Genomic DNA, 18,781 nt, shown 5'->3' with positions numbered 1-18,781 from the left:
TGTGGCTCTGACGTAGGCCGGTGGCTATGGCTCCGATTCGACCCCTAGCCTGGGAACCTCCATATGCCACGGGAGCGGCCCAAGAAATAGCAACAACAACAACAACAACAACAAAACAAAAAAACAACAAAAAAAAAGAAATATAAATCTGGGCAGAGGGAAACACAACCATTTCTCAGGGAGTGAGTTACTAGAGTTGCATGGCATGGCCTGACTTGCTGTAACACCTGACCTCTTGTTTCCATCTTGCTCTTGGCTAGTAGCTACTGGACTTCTGACTCAACTAAAGCAATGGTCTCCTAGACCTGCTGTTTCTTCTTGGCTCCCAGATGCTCAGTATATTTGGGGCCCTGGCATCTGTCTTAGCTTCACAGTTGGTGAATTTGTTTTTGTTTGCTTCTGCTGCTATTTCAAACAATATAAGGTCATGACTGAAAGTAATCATGCGTGTTTTTGGGGGTCTAGAGAAAGCAGGAAGTTGAGAGAGGTGAGTGTGGAAACAGTCAATTCAAGGGAAACCTCCTGCTTTTTTCAAAATAATTTTGAAAGTCCATGTAAACAGAGGCCTAAAATCTCCTCTTGGGGCCAAGTATGTTGTATGTTTTCTATGCTATCTTAAAAACATACAGTCAAATTATTAATCTATGGATAGAGATAAAAGTATATACTACCTGACAAGACAACTTCAATAAGATCGCCTTCCTGGATATCACTAGCCGTTTTCACCAGCTGAAGAATGTTTTCAGAGGTAGGTTCATGGCGAAAAAGCAGGATCTTATCATACATTCCATAGAAACCACATTCAGGAAACTGTAAATACAAATACCACAACAGGTTAAATGTCAGAATCTTCCTAAATTAAAACAAACAAACAAACAAACAAACAAACAAATAAATAAATAAAGTCAAACCCAAATAAATGACAGAATCTTCCTAAATTTAAAATCAAACCCAAATAAATAAATGTCAGGGCATAAATATGAGCTAACTAGAAAAAGTCAAAATATCTAGAGCGTTAAAAATAAAAATGAATGGCAAAACTGATAGTGATGTGACTCAAATAAGGAGGAAATAAATCACATATCATAAGAGCAATAATGACAAAGTGATATTCTAATTAGAGAGAAAAAAAAACCCAGGAGAATCTGAGATATGATTCAAAAAAATTCCTAGCAGTAAGGTAGCTAAGAAATAAAATGTGGTTAAGAACTATGAATTTCAAATGATTTATAACAATTTAGTAACAGAAAAATGGGAGTTTGTGATGATTCCATTACAAATACTGTTGTAATTCATTTGCAAAAAAAAAGGTCAGTCCATTTTGGCATATTCAAAAATAAGAGATGACTCAATAAATCTAAACACGTTCTGTGTGGGCAGAAGTATTATCTAGATGCTTGATTCAGGAAAGTACCAGATGAGATAACCCAACTCTCCCTTCGTTTCTGCCCATACATTGCATTTTAGTTTCATGCAATCTAGGTTAAATAGATAAATACAATAGCAAAAAGTCAATCTGTTTTAAGTATACATAGTTTATATTCTCCTCACAGGGGTAAATCCAAGACTTTATTATTCAAGGCTATCTCTTAATAGCAGGCATATAATGAAAGCTAAATGACTGATATTTTATAATGGACAACCGTGAGAATTCTGATAGTAATATTACTATTAGGATATTAACAATTAACATTATTCCTTGCTTTTTCTCTCTTCCTTCTAAAGAAAGAAAAGGTAAACTATAGTCCTGATTGATGAACTCCATTTTAAAAGAAGAATTATTTGCTAAAAGGGTAGGAATATCCTTAAGGATCTTTTTTAATGATTTTTATATTTGCCATTATATTTGGTTTACAGTGTTCTGTCAATTTTCTACTGTACAGCAAAGTGACTCAGTCACACACACACGCATGTATATATACTCATTCTTCTTCTCACATTATCCTCCATCATGTTCCATCACAAGTGACTAGTTATAGCTCCCTGTGCTACACAGCAGGATCTCATTGCTTATCCATTTCAAAGGCAGTAGTTTGCATCTTCTCCAAGTCCATGCATTTCTTTTCTGTGGAAAGGTTCATTTGCGGCATATATTAAATTCCAGATATAAGCGATATCATATGGTATTTGTGTTTCTCTCTCTGACTTACTTCACTTAGTATGGGAGTCTCTAGTTCCTTAAGGACCTTAAAGCAAATTTCAAACTTACTATAAAGCACAACCTTATGAACAGTATAAGCGAAAATCCAACTGTATTAGCACTGGATATTTTTGTTATAACAAACAACCTAGGCTAATTTGGTATGTGAAAAGGGCTCTATTCTTGAATATGATATTCTCACATAATTAGAAATTGTTATTTCTTTTATAAATTGACATTTGTAGTATAGTGGGAAAAGGTCATAAGTCAAGAAGAGAAAATTATCTGGTTCCTGAAACTCATGATATGTCTGACACTTATGTCAATAAAGGTGGATTTTAAGGAGCTTCTGTTACAGAGAAATGTCTAGAATGTGATTTTTTTCTGCACATAAATACAATATATTATGAATTGTTCTTTGTTTTTTCCTTATTAATAAAATTAGGGGCAGAGTTCCCATTGTGGCTCAGTGGTTAATGAATCCGATTAGGAAACATGGGGTTGCAGGTTCGATCTCTGGCCTTGCTCAGTGGGTTAAGGATCCAGTGTTGTCATGAGCTGTGGTGTAGGCTGCAGACGCGGCTCGGATCCCACGTTGTTGTGGCTCTGGTGTAGGCCAGCAGCTACAGCTCTGATTAGACCCCTAGCCTGGGAACCTCCACATGCCGCGGGAGCGGCCCAAGAAAATGGAAAAAAAAAAAAAATAGGGGCAACAATGATTGAGACATTTGCATGAATTAAAAATAAGTATATTCAGAACATCCTCTTGCTCTTAAGAGTCTGTTGACAACCAAGCTTAAAACTACTTCTACATATCACTTAGCAGAGTTGTCTTCCTTAAAATAAGCACAAGAGCTGAAATGATGTCACCACTTCCACTGTGTTAACTAAAAGAAAAACAATAGTTTCTTTTTTATAATTAGTGTGCAAGGAAAGAAAGAAAACTAAATCACGATTTGTTGCAATTTGAAAGCAATAGATAGTTCATGTACTATTTTAATAATCAACTGCACTGCTGTGTAATTTAATGAAATAAAATGGATATAAGTGTATAAATACATAACTACATGTCATATATATATAGCACACATAACAGCCAAAATATAAAACAGTTCCAGTCCCTATAATTTGGCCTTTTCAAGAACATCATATAAATGGTATCATACAGTATATAATTTTGAATCTGACTTTTTTTACTTAGTGTAAACAAACTGAAATTTGTCCATTCTGTTGCATATCTCATTAATCTTTTTCACTGTTGAGGATTGTTCTATTATGTTGTATGGATGTACTACAATGTTAAGTATTTTTTCCTCAGTCAGTGGAGGGGCATTTAAGTTGGTTACAGTTTTTTGATTATTACAAATAAAACTGCCATAAATATGCACTTAGAAGTTTTTGCCTAAACCTAAGTTTTTACTTCTCTGAGGCATATGGAAGCATCTGGATAACTTAATAAGAAACCGTGGCACTATTTGACAATTTTGCATTCTTACCAGCACTGTAGGAGAGTTCTAGTTGCTCTGCATCTTTGACAGCACTTGGCAATGTTAAGTTGCTAAATTTTAGACATTCTAATAGGTGTATAATGACATCTCATAGTTTTAATTTACATTTCCCTAATGACTAATGATGCTGGAGAATCTTTCATGTGCTTATTTAACATACACACACACACACTATCAACTCATTTGCTCATTTAAAAAATGAGTTGTTTTCTTATTTCTTATTGTTGAGTTTTGATAGCTCTTTCTAGATAAAAAGTTCATCAGATATGTGTTTTATAGATATTTTCTTCTAGTCTGTGGCTTGTCTTTTCATTCCCTTAATATTATTTTCTTAAGTTCTTAATTTACATGAAGCCCAACTTATCAAAAATTTCTTCATGGGTCATGCTTGTACTGTAATATCTAATAAATATTTGTATAACCTAAGGTAACACAGATTTTCTTTCTCTTCTTTTTCTTTTTTTAGGGCCACACCCAGGGCATATGGAAGTTCCCTGGCTTGGCGTCAAATAGGAGCTAGAATAGAAGCTACAGATGCCAACCTATGCCACAGCAACACAGGATCCTAGTCATGTCTACAACATACACCACAGCCCACGGCAACGCTGGATCCTTTAATCCACTGAGTAAGGCCAGAGATGGAACCCACACTCTCATGGATATTAGTCTGGATTGATATCATTGAGCTATGATGGAAACTTCCTCTCTTACATTTTATTGTAAAAATTTCATTGTTCAAGGTTTTCTAGTTGGGTCTATAATCCACCCTGAGATAATTTTTGAATAAACTCAAAAATATTGATTGAAGTTCATTTATTTTCTAATTCTGGGAGATTTGTACAGAATTAGTATAAACTCTTGCCTAAATATTTGGTAGAATTCTCCAAGCAAAGCTATCTGAGACTGGATTTTTTTGGAAGGAATAAAACTATATATTTAGTTTCTTTAACAGATACCTTTTACACAGCAAAGGAAACCATTTAAAAAAAAAATAAAGACAACCTATGGAATGGGAGAAAATAGTTGCAAAAGGTGCAAGTGACAAGGGCTTACTCTCCAAACTATACAAACAACTCATACAATCCGACAGCATGAAAGCAAACAACCTGACTGAAAAATTGGCAGAAGACCTACATAGATATTTCTCCAAAGAAGACAAAGAGATGGCCAAGAGACACATGAAAAAATGCTCAACATCACTAATTATTAGAGAACTGCAAATCAATACTACAATGAGATTGGCTATTATTAATGAGTCTACAAATAACAAATGCTGGAGAGGGTATGGAGAAAAGGAAACCCTACTACACTGTTGGTTTGAACATAAGTTGAAAAAAGTATGGAGGTACCTCAGAAAACTAAATAGAGAACTAACATATGACCCAGTAATCCCACTCCTGGGCATATACCCAGGCAAATCTTTCATACCAAAAAATACATGCACCCCTATGTTCACAACAGCAAATATTCACAATAGCCAAGATATGGAACCAACCTAAATATACATCAACAGATGAATGGATTAAGAAGATGGGGTATGTAAACAAAATGGAATACTACTCAGCCATAAAAGAACACAATAATGACACTTGCAGCAATGTGGATAGAACTAGAGAGTCTCATACTAAGTGAGGTAAGTCAGAAAGAGAAAGACAAATACCATGTGATATCACATATCTGGACTCTAAAATATGGCACAAATGAACCTATCTACAGCACAGAAACAAACTCATGGACACAGAAAACAGACTTGTAGTTGCCAAGGGAGTAGAGGCTGGAGTAGGATGGACTGTGAGTTTGGGGTTAGTAGATGCAAACTATTGCATTTGGAGTGGATAAGCAATGAGGTCCTGCACAGTGAACTGTATCTAATCACTTGTGATGGAACATGATGGAAGATAATATGAGAAAAAGAATGTGTATGTGTGTGTGTGTGTGTTTGTGTGTGTGTGTGTATAACTAGGTCATCTTGCTGTACAGCAAATATTGACAGAACACTGTAAATCAATTGTAATAAAATTTAAAAAAAGATACAGCACTATTTAGATTTCCTGTTAGGTGATATTTGATAGTTTGAAACTTTCAAGGAACTAATTATTTAGCCAAGTTGTCAAATTTATGGGTAAAAAGTTTTTCTTCATATTATTCATCACCATTTTAATGTCTGTAGGCTCTGTAGTGATGTCTTTTTTATTATTTTCTTATATTAATAATTTGTTCCCTCTTTCTTTTTTGTTTGATCATTGGTTTATGTATCTGCTTTTATGCCATACTGTTTTGATTACCAAAATATATTTTGAAATCAGGAAGTGTCATGTCTCCAGCTTTATTCTTATTGCTCAAAACTGCCTAGACTATTCTGGGTCTTTTGTGATTCTATATGAAGCTTAGAATTGATTTTTCTACTTGTGTAAAAATGCCTTGGGGTTTTTATAGGAATTTCAATTTCATTGAATCTTTAGATTGCTTAGGGTACTATGGACATTTTAACAATATTAACTTTCCCAATATATGATTGTGCATGTCTTTCTATTTATTTGTGTTTTCTTCAATTTCCCTCAGAGGTGTTTTAGTTTTCAGTGTATAAGTCTTTTACCTCGCATTTTCATATAACCTTAAAAGTTCTCTTTGGATAAGTTCATCACCTCTACTATTTTTGATTGTTTTCTATTACCTCTTTTCATCCTGGTTATGGGTCAAATTTTCCTGTTTTTTAGTAGGTGTACTTTTAAAATTAGATGCCAGATTTTATAATTAATGTGAGCAGTTGGACTCTGTTGTCCTCCTTTAAAGAATGTTGATATTTGCTTTGGCAAAACATTAAAGGTACTTGCAGGCTGGTTTTATCTTTTCGAGGCTTACTTTTAAGCTTTTTTACGGCATTTCTAGAAGAGTATTTGTTCTATGGATAGTTTTGCCCTACTACTAATGCATGACTCTCATGAACATCTCTATATAACACATCAAATGTTCAGTGAAATCTGTCCTATTTACCTGGTAGAAACTCGACTGTCTCTCAGCCCTGTATGAATTCCTGAAAGTGTTTGTTTCATGGCTTCCCAACAGCTGCTCTTTCCTCTGCCTTATAGATTTTCACCTTATGGATACACAGACTTGTATTCAGTCTAATATTCAAGTGGACCCTTAAGCAGGTTTCTGGAGCTCTTTCAGTATAAGTCCCCCCTTTCCAGTATTCTTCCCCTAAAAATTCTGTTGATTTGGTTGCCTCGAGCTCTATTCTCTGTCTTCTCCATGCAACCAGACAACGAGGCTCTTCTTGGGTTCTTTCTCCCTAGAATACGCTCTGGATTGTGCCTCCACACAGAAAGCTCTGATGATTGTAGTACCTAACTTGTTTCTTTACTTTTCTCAGGGATCATCCTGCATTGCTATTGGCCAGTGTTTAAAATGGGCAATTTATATATTTCTGTATTATTTTCTGTTTGTTTGGGGCAGGTGAACATATCCCATAACATATACTCCTTGTGAATGGAAGCCAAAGTCTCATGTGCTTTTTGAATATAGAATACTAATTTTTCCTACCCAACCTTTTGACTATTAATTCTATGTAAATAGCATTTGCAAGAAAAGTAAATTAAAGAAAAATAAATTGTCCACAGTTGGGTAAGAGTACAGTTTTAATATTACTTTGAAATAAGTATGGAAGCATATTTAATAAAAGAAGAATATACATTTAGTAATTATCAAATAATCCTCAAAACAGAGTTGGACCTATCCAGAGTTTAACTGTTAAAGGATTGTCTCTGCTTAGAATAAAATATTCTTCAAAATATAATATACTAATTGATGAGAAGATTGTCTTACCACCATATTCTTTCAAAAATCATGGGTAGCTGATTCTGACTCAAGAGAGGACAGAAAATAAATTCAAGGGATCCACCGCTCGGGCTGAGGTGAACAGGAAATAATAGCAGGAAAGGAAGAGATGAAACAGCAATTGTTTCCCCTAAGAAAAGCTAAACTTCACTGTGTCTTCTAACAAATTCTGTCAATGTGCTTGTGAGGAGGAAGGACATGTGGGAATACAGAAGAAGGACTTAGGAGACGAGGATTCTGCTGGCTCATCGCAATTTTAGCACAACCTGGCCTTATTCACACACCTCCTGAAATCTCTGCATACCATTCCCTTGTGGTCCTGTACTGCTGACATCTCAACATCACACTCTGCTGCATGCCTCTTTATAAAACCATGAATATAATGTAACAAAAGATCTGGCAATCAAGTAAGCCTTGAATGCCTCACATCCTAATTACTGTATTTCTTTCTAAGTGTGACTCAGAAAACATTTGGAAAAATCAGAATAGGGAGAATAATACCAATATACGCCACACATAGTAAGCTATCATTTTAAAAGAATGCTTTTTAAAAATGAAGTTAGTGTTATAAGTGTTCATGAAGGTTATCTGTCCAATATATAAATGGCTGAGGTGTGGATATCCACTCTCCCACATTCTTTCTTACCGGGTCACGGACACGGCTTTTCTCTCTTCGTTAACAAGCCACTCAGAAACAGGCTGTGGAGCCTTGTGAGGCAGGGCACAGGAGTGAACATGGAGATCTAGCCTCTAAGGACAGTTGTCATGGCAGCAGAGGCTAAGGGTTCGATTTTTTTTTCAGATTGTGCCTCATTTTTTATTGGCCAGAATAAAACATATGCATATTTGTCTATTCCTGTTAAAAGAAAACCTTTTCTTTTATGTAACATAACATTCAGTTTGAATTAAAACTATATACAGTAAGACTTCCAAAATTTATATTTTAAAATGATTTCTGGAAGGTGAAAAGTGTGACAGAACAATGCCTGACAATTGAGAAGAGAACATATTGGGGGAAAACACTCATGGAACAACATCTCTTAATTTGGTCATAATCATCTGTTTTTATGTGAAGGTGTGTGAGCTTTGAAATCTGAAAACCCTCATTAAACTAAACAGGCTTTCAGAAAGGCTCAGAGGCTTGTAAACTCAGCTGGAACTTATTACAAGATCAGTTCTGTGTTTCTCAGAGGCTTTGTGGTTGTGAGCGCAAACATCTGAGATAAGTGATTTTAAGCTCTCTCCAAGTTCGACTAACAAAACTGGCCACTGTGAAAATGTGGCCAACAATCCCGGCACTGGTCCTAAGCTCTCTAATTCTACCCTGTGTTGGAAACCTCCATGCTGCTGTGTGTATCATTTGGCATTTTTGACCACAGAGCACAATTTACTGTTACATTTCACTATAAATTCATGGCTGGCCAGACAATGTGCTCCAGAGTAGAATAAATACATGTTTTAATGAGTAGCTGAAATGCGACCTGGCCAACGGGAACTCTAAGGAACAAAGGGTGCTTTTCCATGGTTGAGGCCAATCACAAAGGGCGAGGAACAAGCAATACCAGAAACAAATTAATCCGTGACTCAGTCAGGCAGAACAAAAGAGAGAGAAAAAGACAGAAATGGCCTGATTGGGAAACAAAAATACACTGCTAGTTTACTTTTGCTAAAAGGTTATGAAAGTCCTGAAATAAAAGTTTTTCTGCTCAAATAAGAGAACACACCGGGCAGTTGAATATGAACACACCACTCTTCTAATGGGAGACGATCCCCAAGATGTTTTTCAAGAAATCTCTTGGTTACAACAAGTAGTGACCCTTAATGAGCAAAGAAATTAAAAAGATGTTACCACTTCCTAGTTTGACCAAAATCCTCCTTAAATATTGTTCCAGGAGTATGGGGACAACGAAGACACATCATGAGCAACTATTTTAATGAGAATGCCTAAAAAGCTGAGTGAAAATGTTGGGACTCCCTTGGAGGACTCGGACCGGGGTGGTACTGACACTGAGCTGTAAAAAGCAGGAAAGCTCAGGCCCTTAAAGATGGTTCTGAAAGCAGAAGATCTTTAAGTCAACTGGAACCTTCTGAGGAGGATCATGCGTGAAACCAAGACACCAGTCAAAACTTAAATATTATTAACTTTGCCTACGAAACTAAACCATCCTCTAAAAAAAAATCGTCTAATAAGAGACTGAAAATATACGTATGTTTAAAAATTAAGTAGAGGGGAGTACCCACTGTGGCTCAGTGGTAAAGAACCCTAACTAGTATCCACGAGGACCCGGGTTTGATCCCTGGCCCTGCTCAGTGGGTTAAGGATCTGGTGTTGCTGTGAGTTGTGGTGCAGGTCACAACTTTGACTTGGATCCATCATTGCTGTGGCTGGCAGCTGCAGCTCCAATTCAATCGATCCCTAGCCTGGAAACTTCCATATGCTGTGGGTGCAGCCCTAAAAAGCAAAAAAATAAAAAAAAAATTTTTTAAATTAAGTAAATGAAAAAAACAGCAAGTACTTAGTGAATAACCATTAGGTGATGGTCACATACATAGAACTATAGCTATAATGACAAAAAAATTATGAGATGGCTCAAGCCCACTAAAAGCATGGACAGGAAATTTTTGCTCGGAAACACAAGATGTAAAGAATCAATGGACACATAAAGAAAGTGAATGATCTATATTATTTGGAGGCATATGTCTGAAATGTGTTCAAATTTGGGCACAGACTCTTTTATTTGGTGATTTCATATCCTCAAAAGGAGGCACTTGAAAAGAATCCCACACCATGACCACATAGCTGTGTGACTAGCTTCTGAATGTAATCTTAGGAAACAGAAACCAGAAAATATTTTTTAAACTTTTCTTTTTTCCTCCCCACTCCTTCCCCCACCCAATGCCACCTCCACCCAAGCTAAGCAGAAAAACGAATAGTATTCCATCAGAATAACTAAGAACCACTATCTCTCCAAGTGGCAATTTATTTTATTAGATATTCTTGGCTAAATAATTGATCTTTTGGTCTGAAAGATGTGATTTATATTAATAAATCTGTAATACCTAAGTTCATGAAATATTTTTAAAAGCCTATGAAAAATTTCAGTTTCCAAGATGATGAAGACTAAACGATAATTACAGTGTTGATTTTCAGAAAATTCCTTAGACATTTCTCAGCCATGCCAAACAGCACCACTGTCCACGGCAGAGCCAATAGCACATCGTTCTCCATTTTGTTTTGCTATTTTCCATGGGCAAGGTGTCCAAATGCAGATAATCCTGGCAAACAATCACAATCCTTGCCTTGCTTCCGGTGTAGTTCCTTCTCGCACATAAGCACCTGCAATCTTATGACTCTCCTTTGCACAAACTCAATGCTTCCTTTGAAAGAGGATGCCTAACACCAGGGGTCTATCATCTCAAGAAGTTTTCAAGGTCCAAATTTAGAAACACAAGTCACTCTAGTTAGTCCTTCTCTCTCCACTCTACTGCGAAAGACAGACTCTTCTCATTCAAGACAGAACTTTATTTTATTCCATTCTTGTTTACCTAAAGATAGATACAGAATCTGACCCATGGAGTTTCTTCTGCTTAGAACTATCCATTTTAACTGCCCTCTTTTCCATTAAATCCAAAATCCCTTGTTTAAATAATCACTTTCAGTCAAAATGTTAAATCTGGATATCAGCCTTACCTATGTTTTACAGTAAATAAAAATAAAAGGAAAAAGATATCTGAGAAAAGAAAGAATATACTTATCAAAGAGAGGTCTGCTTGGAATGCTCTAAAATTAAAGTTTAGATTAAAAGTGAAACATTTTGGTTATGATATTTGAAAATCGGTTATACTACAAGACACAGAAACATGCACGTAACCTAAACTTGCAATACTTTGGGGGAATAAAGCTAGATTATAAATTCTTCTTCCTTGGCATATCAATATACTGATGTTCTATATCAGATATTACTAGAGGAGTCTGTCTAGTAAATTATGTGCTCATCTTGAAGGCAGCAGATGTGACTCAGTATGATGCTTAATTGTTGGTAGAGACTTTTCTTCTATTTTAATTTGAATATGTCACCTATTAAAAAGACAAAAGCAGTAAGAAATGACTTAGTACATCATTAACTCTAATGCAGCAACTTCTGTGTATAGACTTTCTAGAAGTATTTTAAATCATTATTTTGTTGTATATAATTTTTAAGTTTTAGAATAAATGTTCATATCAAGCAATTATAGGTGGCGATAATTAATGAGAGCCTTGCCATTGTTGTATAAAAACATATTATCCTGCATTATACCTTGACAGATTACTAGTCAGTGATAGCTATTAGAAGTCTTAGTAGGCACTCTGAAATTATTCACACAACAGTAATTAGGTGTGTGGATGTGCAGCTTGGAAATGGAAAAAAATTACTTCACACTCTTTGTCTCACTCTGAATAAAACTGTTGATTTTTTTACATTGCATAATAAGGCTACATGTTTGTTCACTAATGAACTAATGATAATTGATGCATGTACTGGATAAAATGAAGACTGTGACAGCAACTAAAAAGGTTTTTATCAAAAATTAAGAATCATTAACTCTGGAAAAGAAAAACTTCCAGAGATTATTTATCTTCTGATTTTCAGATAAGTAGAACATACTATCAAGGTCGCAATGCTACATAATGCCAGAGCAAGGATGTGTGGCCTAGTCTCTTAAAACATGCTCCTTGATCATTTCTTTCAGTTCTGCTTCTCATAGAAAGAAAATACAGGAAGAGATGTCAGATATCCAGCAAACAGTATTTCAGAATCAAAAATCCTGAGCATTTTTCTTGGCCAGAAAGTGCAGACCTAGACTCACAGATTTTGGATTTTGAACAAAATCAAGGTAAGTAGCTTAATGAGCTTTGTAGCAGCTATTCCCAGGAAATCTCCAGTTCTTATTAGATTATCAAGTCATTAAAAGGGTAGTTGGCAATGAGGTAGCCCATTGAAGGCTGGCTGATAGCAGAATGCACAGCTTACAACAGCAGAAAAACTGGCTTTGGTCATTGAGACAAGGGGGCAGTCAGCCTCATGCATTCCACTCTCAAGGAAGTGTTGTATTAGAAAGGAACTATAATTAATATTTACAGAATTACTGGGTTTTTAGGTAAAAAGAAACATACATAGTATTGAATAATACATCTGAAAAGAGTTCCATTAAATTATCTAAAATAAAATTGAAAATTAAAATGTACTTATTTGGAAAGTTTGTACATCTGACTACCCTCTTCATTAATGATGATAAACAAAGGCTAACTCTATTAGTATAAACAACTTGGGTTTGTATTTCAGATGCATGGAGTTTAATTTTTCATTATATTAAAACTAAATTTTAACATTGAACATACATAGATCAATGATCAGGAAATGCTAATTTAATAGCACACATCTGCAACAAGTATTTAGGTAGCCCTTAAAGACAGAATTAACTCTCAAATAATTATGGGACTCCATAAACAGTTTGCCAATTTACTAAAGTTGGTTTTTAAAAAATCAATCTTCAGTAAAATAACTAAATAAATAAGTAAACCATCTCCTTTTTATCTATTCACACTCATGTTGTAAAATGTTTGAATTTTACTAAATTAACTTTATGTAATTTTCTTTTAAAAGAAAAATGGGATATATCTAAGTATGTGTAATAATCAGGGATATAACACTGGAGAAGGGGAAGGGAGAGAGGAGAATTGCCTGGATTTGCCCCACGTCATAAATATAGCAATGGAGGTTTCCTAAGAATTTCGAGTTACAATACTTTCTTACCAATGCAATCTGAATGATAACACCCTAGAGGAACAAGGAATGAGTATAGGCACTGGTTTTTCAAATAAAGTTGAAAAGCTGATGTCATGAATCCAAGTCAGAAAGAGAGCTTACCTGGATCACTTCAGCACACATAATACATGTGACACCTCTCACAGCAGGTAAGAACAGACATAAGGCGCACCAGACACTTGGGCACTGTGCCCTAGCTAGAGGTAGAATGATAAACAAACCAGAGATGGTCCCTTGCCATGAGACAAGAAAGGGAAGGCAGTACAAGCCAGGAGAGCACATGTAAGGGAGACAGACATCGGGTCTAACACCAATGAGGGTATAACAGCACAGTGAGATAAACGCTACGAAAAAATGTAGCACCATTTTAAGAGAGCATATAATCAAGGACAATCAAAAAGGACTAGAGGGAATAAGAAGAGACCTCCCTAAAGAGATACCATTTTAGCCCAGATCCAATGCTCAGAAGCAGTAACTTGGGATGGATGGTGGAAGGAGGTTGGAGTTCCTAGCAGAGCAAGCATTTGTGTAGAAATATCACATTCTTTATTATCCTTAAAAATAATGGTGCTAAGGAATTCCCTGGTGGCCTAGTGGTTAAGGGTCACTCCTATGGCACGGGTTTGATCCCTGGCCCCAGAACTTCCCCATGCTGCATGCCCACCTGTAAAGAAGTGAATTTTTAGAAAATAGTAATAACAATGGTGCTAAGTCTCCTCTGATTAAGGACAGAAAACAGTATTGCTGGCTCGTACATCATAAACCCTTCAGATCTCCCAGTAAAACACATTGGGTCCAATGCTTGTTGCAGCAGCTGCTTTATAGCTCCAACACCATAGAAGACCCAACAAACCACTCATTCATTTAAGAATCCCCTGGACTTAGACAGAGAGTTACATTCAATGACCAAATTAATATTACTCAAAACATATGCAGTTACTCCACAAGAAGCTCTATGCAGCTTTATGACAGTAAAGTTTGGAATAAATTTTGAAAATGTAGCATACACTAATCCCTTCTTGAAAACCCACCATGCACATTATCGTAATTAAGATTCATAAATTTGTTTCCCAATCATATTTCTATATTTGACACATATATACTTATTTGTTTATTGATTGATTGCCTCCTAGGACCACTGTAGAGATTAAATTAACATAAGTATTTATAATAGGGCCAGACCCATGGTATATGCCTGATAAGTGTTTTTTTTTGTTGTTATTACAGGTAATAATTACAATACATAGTAATAAGTACATCAGTAATAAGAAAACCAAGACTTTCTAGGCCACTCTACTTTTCAGAAACTCCACATGAGGGACATCTCAGCTGCATGCATCAGGCATGCTCAGTTTTCTGCTATTTCTGCTTGGCTCTCATAGGTCCAGAACAGCTCACATGATTTCTGATTGGCTCTAGACAGATCCTGACACTTGAAAGGCTAAGCCAAGACTTTCTTCACTCCCAGTTTTGTGAATTTTCTCATAAATATATTCATTATACATCTTATTTTTCTTCAAACTAACCTGTATGTGGTGAAAATAATTTAATTAACTAACTTTTAAACAAATCCCCTTCCTTGTATTTATTTGTACTATGGCATTATTGCACTAATTTCAAGTACTTTACTAGTACCAGGCAAGGGCCCTGGATTTGGATGTTGGCATCCACACTGTGGAATTCCATTGTTCTGAATGTGCTGCTAATGATCCTTTGGTTCCCTGGATAAAAACCTCATTTCCTGAAGACCAAATCCCCAAGGAGCTGGTGTATTTTTTTTTTTTTCTTCCTTGTACTGATAAGCAGGCAGTGCATCTGACTTAATGGATCAAAATGAAAACAATTTTTCTCATTTACTTTGATGTTCCCCACGATAGGAAAGAATTTCTTCTCCCTTTGTAAAATGCTATACAGCTTCTGGAAAGAATGCTGTAGCCTGTCGAAGACTCAGGAGTGGCCAAAGATAATAAAACCACCTGTTACCCGACAAGAAGTAACATTTAATATATAGGCCTTTGTGTTCATTTGTAAGCAGCCAGATGACTTCAGCTGAGTTATTTGTCAAGAACTGGCTGTGGCCCCACCTATAAAGACCTTTCTAAGCTTGTATTAAAAAGATGTCTGCAAAGGCTCTTACAGATATCTTGGATGCCCTGGGACCTGGATCCAGGTTACTGGGTCATAGAAAAATATATTTCCAGCAAAACCAACCAATCTTCTGTTGCTGTTGCTCATAAAGACAGAGATAGATAATCTGCAAAGACTAAATCTGAAAAATGGTGACAGAGAACAAGTACACTTGATCCCATGAGAGGCAGAATTAAAGGATGAAACACTGAGAAAAAGCTACAGGTGTTTGTGTTCTTTGAGAGTACAGCAAAGATGAATATAAAGGTGAAACCCTATACTATGACTTAGCATTATATAGGTTCATTCTTTCATTTTTCATATATATCAAAGGTCACCTATAAATTCCTATGTATGCTAATGTAAAGTAGCTTGAATTTTTTAAGAGGAAAAGCAATAGTTAACTAACCTGCCAATAACTATACTAATACCTCATGGCATAAGTTATTTTAGTACAAGTTTATATTTTTATTTTATTAGGCACCTGGAGACACGGTTGCAAACAATAAACAGCTCCCACCCTCATAAAAATCTCAGATACCTTCCCTGTTTTCTCTGCCTAAAATTCGTAAGTTTCATAGAGTTACCATAGATAATTTCCAAAAAGTTAACTTTTTGGCATTCTTCATCCTGTTTCCTTGGTTTTTATGATTTAATTTGCTTAAACTAATCACAAGACAGCAAAGACGGTTGTCAGTGTGGGAAATGCTTTAGATTTGACATTTTGAGGGAAGTTTCTATTTGCCTTTAAAAGAGGGCAGAACAAAATCCTCTTGAAAGGAATCTGGTTTACAGTGTGATATCTGAGAAATCTGGGCCATCTGAAGAGCCCAGAAACTGTAAATTGTCAAAGCTGTCTATTGTATTCTCAAAGCAACTGGGGAGCATGACCTGTGACACTGTCATTTCATTTAGATCCAGTTATTGCACTAATTCAGGTTCCTTTTCACTGGGAGGGAACAAGTGCATGTAAAAATTAAAACAAACATTTGAATTGAAAATGACACTTTGTTTATCATATATATATATATATATAAATACACATATACACACATACATGTATATAAATAAAGAGGGCCATGCTGATTATATTAGCATCGAAAATAAACTATAGTTTGTTGAACACAGAGAACAAAGAAAATGAGAATTAAAAGAAATGTGATATCTTACTCTACATTCATAGACAATAAAATGCATCAGTTGAGAATGGAACACGTTAAGAATCAGAACGTCATGTTTTATAAAACTCCAAGCTCAACAATCAAAATTCAGATTGCTAGCAAAACACTCAAAATGTATTGCACTTCAAATTCCACCCCATTTCCCATATCTCATTTATAGAAATCCTTCTCACAGGAAGTACTGGTGCTCAATGCATGAACTCTCACTTGAATTGACTCCAGGCAAGGTATCTGCCCAACCTCTAGTCTCAAGCCAATCTCTTAAGACCACCAATGACCTTCACATTGCCAGATTCTTTGGCAATGAATCTCAGTCCTCATAGGCATCTGACTCAGTGGTTCACTCCTTCCTCTCAACAAAACACATTCTGCCCTTGTTTCTCAATAGTGCCTTCTCTTGCTTTTCCTCCTACTCAACAGGCTATAACTTTTTAGTCATGTTTACTGAAACTTTCTCTTCCTTCTAACCTCTTAGACAGATGCTAGAGTGTTCAGGGCTCATTCTTCAGCAAGTTTATTTAAAACCACTCCCCTAGAGGACCTCATCCAGTCTCCTAGCTTTAAGCACCCCATGTCCTCAAATGATAAAAAATGTCCATCTCTATCAATGAGTTTTCCTCTGAAACACAGACCCATCTATCTAACACTACTCAATAACTCTGCATAGATATATGTATGAGGTTTTCACATTAACATGTTCATAATGGAACTTCTGATTGTCCTCCCCGCTGCTCTCCACCTGAAGAAATGGCACCAACATCCAGTTGTTGGGTCAAACACCTTAGAATCATCTTTAAGTTTTCTGTTTCTTGCTTCACGTATAATCCATCAACAAATCCTGTTAGCTCTACGAAAAAGTACAACACACTCCAAACTTAAAATTTTTCACCATCTCCACCACCATCTCCCAAGTCCAAACCACCATCTCTCACCCAGACTTCAATAACTCAAGCTATTGGCTCTTACTCTTGACCCCACAATCTATTCTATGCACAGGAATTGGAGTCATCCTTTTAAAACACAGCAGATCAAAGCCATCCAGTGGATTCTCTTCATACTCAGAATCATCCCATAAGGGTAACCAGAGCCCCCAAAGCCCTTCCCCCACTGACACCTCTCTACCCTCATCTTCTACCCCTCTTCCTCCAACCTGGCTCCACTACTATTCCTCAAATAAATCATGAAGAGTTCTTCCTCAGGGATTTTGCATGTACTCTTCTCTTCCTGCCTGAAATATTCCTTTTCTTGACATTCACATGACTAATTCCTTCATGTTGCTCAAGTGTTCCCTCCTCAGCAAGGTTTTCCCTGACCCCCTCTAAGTAAAATAACAGCTCCTCTAACTCGTTTCTTTTATCCCACCTCCTTCTGCTTCAGAGAAGTTATCTCTACCTGAAGTTATATAATGTATTGCTCTTCATCTTTTACAATTATTAGCTGTTTCTTAACTGGAATACAAGTTCCATTAGAGCAGGGACTTTTTCCATTTTATTCACTACTGTAACTCAAGAGCCTAGAATAGTGTCTAGTACATAGTATGTGCTCAATATGCAGTTCCGAATGTATGAAGAGATAAGCCAAACAAGCTATCGTAGTCCACAACTGGTGACTATTAGAGGAACTAGTGAACTATTATTTCATTTTTCTTTAACATTACCAACCCATCAGTATTGAAAACAAATTCATGACTTCTCAGTGGAGGTTGTATAATCCATCGAAGGACATTTTAAGAAGGGGTAGCCAGCGATCCATGGATGTAAAGTGACGATCTAGCTTCATACTCTAATTCAACAATTAAAACATGTCAAGGACCTGTATTTACTGGGACGGTCTGTTCCCCTTTGACTCTTAAAATAAAAACAGTCTTTATATTTAGAAAACAGGATTTCCTTTCCCTGCAGAGGTTACAGCCCAGACACATTTGAACACTTAAATGTTTACAATGACTTTGGCAGACTGCTCACACGGGAGAAGCATGTTTCCCCAATATAGAAACTCCAGGCCCTTAGGGCCTAATTCTCGGTTTTTTGTGCCACTATGAGCATTTCCTCAGCTGACTTATCACAGAACGCTAACCTTATAAGCTCTATAAAACTTAACATTAAGCAAGGAAAACCAAACATGCTGATTTACAAAATCCATAGTTAACCGCAAGATATTGCCTCAGTTCACCTCTCTCTC

At 36.2% G+C, this 18,781-nt stretch overlaps 1 protein-coding gene across 2 annotated transcripts in view; it reads right to left on the bottom strand.

The window, feature by feature from the left end:
• PRKD1 (protein kinase D1) overlaps window positions 1-18,781 on the bottom strand; it is a 344,632-nt gene that overhangs the window by 153,781 nt on the left and 172,070 nt on the right. For both annotated transcript variants that reach the window (XM_021099186.1, XM_021099185.1), the window contains exon 2: window positions 672-810. In XM_021099186.1, the coding sequence (XP_020954845.1) occupies window positions 672-810 (139 nt within the window). The remainder of the gene's footprint in view (window positions 1-671; window positions 811-18,781) is intronic.

Source organism: Sus scrofa, chromosome 7 (assembly GCF_000003025.6).
Source record: "Sus scrofa isolate TJ Tabasco breed Duroc chromosome 7, Sscrofa11.1, whole genome shotgun sequence".
In the NCBI taxonomy this organism is placed as follows: domain Eukaryota; kingdom Metazoa; phylum Chordata; class Mammalia; order Artiodactyla; family Suidae; genus Sus; species Sus scrofa.
The sequence above is the reverse complement of the archived record's forward strand: the minus strand, read 5'-3'. Positions and strand labels throughout refer to the sequence as shown.